The following is a 6,143-nucleotide window of genomic DNA, read 5'->3' as shown; positions in this document are numbered from 1 at the left end:
TCTTTCTTTCTTTCTTTCTTTCTTTCTTTCTTTCTTTCTTTCTTTCTTTCTTTCTTTCTTTCTTTCTTTCTTTCTTTCTTTCTTTCTTTCTTTCTGTCTGTCTGTCTGTCTGTCTGTCTGTCTGTCTGTCTGTCTGTCTATCTATCTATCTATCTATCTATCTATCTATCTATCTATCTATCTATCTATCTATCTATCTATCTATCTATCTATCTATCTATCTATCTATCGGTACCTGGTGGCAGACCGATCTGGACCTGTTGGACACAGAAACAGCCTCATTAGTGGTTGCAGCTTGTTGTGTGTCCTGCCGCCGTGTTCTGCTGATGAAGGCTGCGTCCCGCTCCATTAGCTCCTGAATGATTAACGCTGTTTTCCGGAAACCTCTCCTCCCCGTTCAGCAGGTCGGTTCCAGCTGCTGGAGTGTCTGGGTCAGGGTTACATCCAGTACCAGTCCAGAACCAGGATAAACGCTGACGGACAGAAAGCCCTCACAGATTTTGGTGCATTTCTCAGATCAAGTTGAAATTTTCTAGACTTCCTGTTCAATTTGCCAATAATTGTATCAACCAGGTAGTTTCTCATTTCTGTGAACAAGTCTCAAATTCCTTTGAGCCGCCATGGACCTGATTCTGTGCTCATGTCATCATAGTGTACTGTACGAGTTCTGCTCGCTCATCCTGAACATCTTTAGGCAGAAGACTGAACATCCAAACTTCTTGAACAAGCTGCCATAACAACCATATTTCTATATTTTCCTGAACTGAGGAGTCCAGACTTTCTCCAACCAAAGGTGAAGCTTTAAATCGACCAATGGTGAGCCCTCAGGTTGCTATGGCTATAGTGTGTGATGACATCACAGCAGCTGGATGATGGATATTTGTTGTGATGTGGATCACAGTTTGATTCCCAGCAGCGGGAACGTCAGGAAAACTGTAATTCCTGCGGAGCTGCATGTTTTCCTGTCTCATGTTACCATTTCTACTTTAGTTTCTCTTTTTTTTTCTCTCTCTCTCAGTTTTCTTTCTTTATCACAATCACCCGGTCTGTCATCAAATCACAGTAAAAGTGTAAATGTGAATTTTTTTATTGAAACAATTATTATTTTAAATACTTCAGATTCCTGCAGAGTCACTGTTACCCTGACAGCATGACCCAGCAGTTTGAACCCAGCGAACAGGAGCGGCTCATTCTGACAGATGTTCACTTAGAGAGATGAATTAAGGAATGAAGGAATTTGAGAGAGCAACTGATTTTTCAGGTGATTCATGACGTTTTAGGAAATATCAAACCTGTAATTTCAGCAGCTCTGATGTTGATCCTCACAGTTCAGGACAATTCCACCAGGGGGCGCATTATTCTAGACAAGGGTGTCCAAAGAGTGGTCCGGGGGCCAACTGTAACCCCTGGAGTGATTTTGTGTGGCCCTGATGAATCAACATGTTGATCTTTTAAGAGATTTTTCTTATAATTTCATATGATTTGATTAATATAAATATAATAAATAATATAAATATATTAATATATTTTTGTGTCTGTTTTTCCTTCTGACTGATCCAGCAGCTTGTTTTGTTATTTCTTGTAGCGCCCAACTGATCAGCTCTTTCAATATTTAACGTTTTAATAATTTATTTCTGCTTGGCAACAAAATAAAGAGCAGCTCACTGGATGTGACGACTAACGACGGTCCCTGAATGCCTCGCGCTCTGTTTGGCTGCTGATTATCATTATTATTAGTGATCAAACTTTATGTTTAAATTCGGCTTCAGTTTTTCTCAGCCTCCCTCCTCTTCCTCAGATTTGGGTCTGACCTTCATCACCTTCATCATGTCTGAATTATTAATGAGCCAGAATGAAACCAAATCCACAGACTGCAGAGGAAGAGGAGGCGAAAGAGGAAGAGGATGAAGAAGAGAAAGAAGGAGACAAGGAGGAGAAAGGAAAAGAGGAGGAGGAGATGAGGAGAAGGAGGACGATGAGGAAGAGTAGCTGTAGTTCTGATCATGTTTTAACTTTGAAGCTTCAGGTCACCATCATCATCATCATCATCCTCAGATTATTCTGTGATGTTCCTGATGAAGATCTTCTGGAACAACTTTAATCTTCATCGCTCAGATCAACAAAGACATAATTTATGGTTCTGGTTCTGATCCATAAATCAGAACCAGAACTTTCCGCTACAAAGAAGGAAACTCAGCTCACCTTCRCTGCCGTCGMCTCTCTGCTTCTCCTCACCTTCATCACCTCAGCAGCAGCAGCTCCTCCTATTCCTCAGGCCCCGCCTCCCACCCCTCCATCATCATCGTCATCATCATCATCATCATAAGCTGTGATCCAGCGGCACTGGATGATCCCAGCCTCCCTGAACTCCTCATAGTGATTGTTATAAGAGCAGCAGTTGCAGCAGGAACCAGGGCTCGGTTCCGATGGCTGGCTCTGAAACGATGGACCAACAAAGTTCATCTAGGAGGTCCAGAACCTCCTGAACTGGACCAACAAGAACCAAACAGAACCAATATTACGTTAAAATGATCTGATCCATTCAGAACCAGAAGTTCTGTCTGGTTCTGTTTGGTTCTTCTGGCCCGGATCAGCATCATTTAACTTGTTTCTTCTGAATCCCGAACCGTTCAGAAGGTTCATCTGTTATCCAATCTGAAGTGAACCCGGTCCTGGTGGTTCTGATCGGGTTTCCATTGATCTCAGTTCAGAGACGATCAGAACCAGACAAAACCTGAGACCCGGGTCGGTGTCAGAACCTCCAGATGAAATGAACAGAACCGGGTCAGAATCTCATTTTCCTCAAAATATATTTAATACAGATTTAAACAGTTTGTTATTATTTATTCATCATATTTAATAAAGTCACAGTGAAACTTTCCTCAGTTTTTCACGTTTGTTCAGATTTCATAAACTCAGAATAAAATATAAACATGAATATAGTTTAATATTAAACTTTAACCTGAATCTGATCAGAAACAAACACTGAGTTAAATAAACTTGTTGATTCATTTCTAATCAAACTGATTGATTTCCGGTCTGGGTCGATCAGCGGTTCTCCAGAACCCGCTGAGCAGAACCACAGGTCCGTTATGACGCGGTTCTGGTTCCGTCCAGGCCTTCCGGGTGGTTCTGTTGGACCTCGGTCCATTGGTTTCCCCCGGGACGGAGAGCAGCATCCCGACCCGACAGCAGCTCGGTTCTGGTTCTGGAGTCAGGTCAGGTCCTGGACGTCCAGCAGCATGGCGTCCTGCTTGGTCCTCAGCTGGTCCCGGACCAGCAGTTGGGCCACCAGCTCTGCGTTCAGTGCTGGAAGGGAAACATTAGAGCTGTTATTTCTGTTTTTCTACTGGTTCAATCAATGCTACATGCCTACCTTAGAGACAACAGGTGTTGTTATGGTAACCAACAAGAACAACATGGAGCTAAAATATGTTAGCACTGTCAGTCACTATCTCTCTGCTACCTGCAGCTAGCAGGTAGCTACCATAAGTTGTTTCTCCACCATCAGTACTTGACAGCGCTAAGCCCCGCCTCCCGGATCTGATTGGTTGTTTTTGGTTCATTTCAGCAGCTCAGGGAGGAGGAGGATCTGTTCTCTGATTATCTCAAAACAAACATGGAGAAGGATCAATAAATCTGTAAGAAAATATATTTTTTGTCAATTTAACTTCCTGCTGGAACTGAGAGGTTTTCCTGAGATTTACACCAGATCAGGGAACCAGAACAGAACTGGTCCTGACCCGGCCCTGACCCAGTTCTCCTCCAGCCATGACCCGGTTCTCACCGTGGACCTCCTGCTGCAGCGCCCCCCGCAGGCCGATCAGCTGCGTCTCGCTCAGATCCTGCAGCTCTCTGTGCTCCAGATGTTTCCGTTGGGCGACGCCGCTGCAGCTGGCCTGGCTCTGAGACACACACACACACACACACAAACACAGGGTGAGCAGCTGTGCCTCTGGTTCTGACCCGGTTGGTTCCGGCCCGGTTTTTACCTCTTGCTGCTGCTGCTCAGCCAGCAGATCGTCTCTCAGCGTTCTCAGAGCTGCTGCAACTTCCTGTTTCAACCCGCTGCCATGGCAACCATTGTGTCTTGCTCCCATGGGAACCTGAGGGGCCCGGAAGGTCATAGGTCAGCAAACTGCAAAGCAAACATATTTTTGGTATTCTGGAGATGTGGCACAGGTCAAAGGTAAGATGTAATGATGATGATGATGATGAACCTTCCTCTTTCCTCCTTCCTCCTCCTCATCATCCTCACTGTCGCTGTTATTGATGAAGCAGAGCTGCAGGTTCCTGTGGTTCAGTCTGGAACACAGGTCAGAGGTCAGAGGTCAACAGAGAGGAAGTCCAACTTTCTGCTGCTTAGATCCATCAAGAAGTCATCGACCCGCATAGTCACTGAAGACAGAAGATCTGATTGGCCGGGACAGGGAGGGGCGGGGCTATATAGCGATGGATTCAGGGACAGTGAGTAAAGTTCTGTTGTTATAATTTTTACCGAGACGTGGAGACGGCGACACGTCCCCTCCTGACGTCTTCCTCCTCTTCCTCCCAGACGTTCTCTGTCCTCAGCCCTGTCCTCCTCTGGAGACACAGAACCAGAACCTTCAGTCCGACCCAAACTCCAGAAACACACTCCTCAGTTCTGATGGCTGGTTCTGAAATGATGGATCAGGAAAAGTTCTGCTAGGAGGTCCAGAACCTCCTGAAACCGGACCAACAAGAACCGAACAGAACTGAGAAAACATCACCATGTTCCTGCTCTAACTGCTGGGCATCATGGGAAATGTAGACCTCAGCTAACAGACCTCTGACCTCTGATGATGATGTGACCTTCCTCACCTTCTCCCTCCTCTCCTGCTCCTGCTTCTCCAGCTCAGCGATCCGCTGGCTCAGCTCCTCCCAGTGCATGATGGGAAACTCCTGGTGTTCCACTGGGATGTGATTAGGATCCTTCTCCTTCTCCTCCTCTGCTGGCTCTGTTCCTCCCTCCATCCTCCTGGAAACCAACCAATCAGAAGCTCAGCCAACAGATTTAATTTATTCTGAACTAAACTTATAAAAGTTATATCTATCTATCTATCTATCTAACTATCTAATCTATCTAATCTAATCTGGTGTAATCTATCGGGTTGAACCCTCCAGATCCAGCGGGGTGTGTCGCTCCTCTCCCCCGCCTCCGGTCGCCTTTCCTCGGCCGCATGTTGTTTACCAGCAGCGGGGGAAGCTCCGGAGCTCGGACCCACCTCGCAGTCACATCCAGGCGGCTGCGGATCTCCCCGACATGCCGCCGTCCCTCCGCGGGCCCCGCAGCCCCGCGGGGACCCGCTGCGTGCTTTTGCTCCCGCGCCACGCGAAGCGTCGCAGTTTTTGTTTCACGGAAACATTGGAGGAAAGTTTGCTTGAAGAGTTGTGGGAGCGGGCCTGGAGGAAGGCTGGAGCCTCCTCTTCCTCCTCCTCTTCCTCAGCTCTCCGCCCACAGACATCCTGCAGGAGGAGGAAGAGGCGCACAGAGAGACCTGACTGCAGCTTCAGAGAAAAACACAGGAAATAATTAGTTATTATTCACGGACAGCAGCTGGTGGAGAGTGGCAGCATCATGATGAGGGCTGGATTCAGCCATGTTAACCCTCCTATTATGTTCGTTTCTGAGGTACAGCAATAATGTTCGTGGGTCAATTTGACCCGGGGAGTGTTTTATCATGCAATAGTGTCAGAAACCAAAAAATTCCTCCAAAACATTTTTTTATCTGATTATTAACTCTAATACTAACCATCTCAATCAAAATTTGTGCAATTATGTTTTTTTTATTTCTCAGAAATTAAGGATTAATGACGACAATTTACTCAATTACTCATTTGGACATAAAAAATGGGATTTACATTTTTTATGTCCATTGAAAAAAACCTAGACACAAAAAAACAATAATTTCCTTGAAAGCGATCTTTGGTAAAAAAATGTTATGTTACATTTAATTTTTTTTTCAAAGGGTGATCTTTATAGTTGAACTTGAGACACACATACTGTTCCGGGTCAAATTGACCCGCCAATTAAAATAACGATAAATGAGTCATGCAGAGAGTATTTATGTTTTCCTCCACTTCTACTGAGTGTCCACTCAGTGTGGGTGGAGTTTGCCCAC

General features: G+C 45.4%; 1 protein-coding gene across 1 annotated transcript; it reads right to left on the bottom strand.

Moving 5' to 3' along the window:
- Nucleotides 1-2,791: 2,791 nt before the first annotated feature.
- Nucleotides 2,792-5,514, bottom strand: LOC103459860 (schwannomin-interacting protein 1). The gene is made up of 7 exons (XM_008401784.2): nucleotides 5,247-5,514; nucleotides 4,843-4,999; nucleotides 4,499-4,584; nucleotides 4,221-4,305; nucleotides 3,993-4,106; nucleotides 3,788-3,905; nucleotides 2,792-3,309 (listed from the first exon to the last, which is right to left on the bottom strand). Exons 2-7 carry the CDS (start codon nucleotides 4,993-4,995, stop codon nucleotides 3,215-3,217), a joined length of 651 nt encoding a protein of 216 aa, XP_008400006.1. The 5' UTR covers nucleotides 4,996-4,999; nucleotides 5,247-5,514; the 3' UTR covers nucleotides 2,792-3,214.
- Between the last annotated feature and the right edge of the window lie 629 nt (nucleotides 5,515-6,143).

Source organism: Poecilia reticulata, unplaced genomic scaffold (assembly GCF_000633615.1).
Source record: "Poecilia reticulata strain Guanapo unplaced genomic scaffold, Guppy_female_1.0+MT scaffold_131, whole genome shotgun sequence".
NCBI classification, from domain to species: domain Eukaryota; kingdom Metazoa; phylum Chordata; class Actinopteri; order Cyprinodontiformes; family Poeciliidae; genus Poecilia; species Poecilia reticulata.
This window is presented reverse-complemented; position numbering and strand designations above follow the sequence as displayed.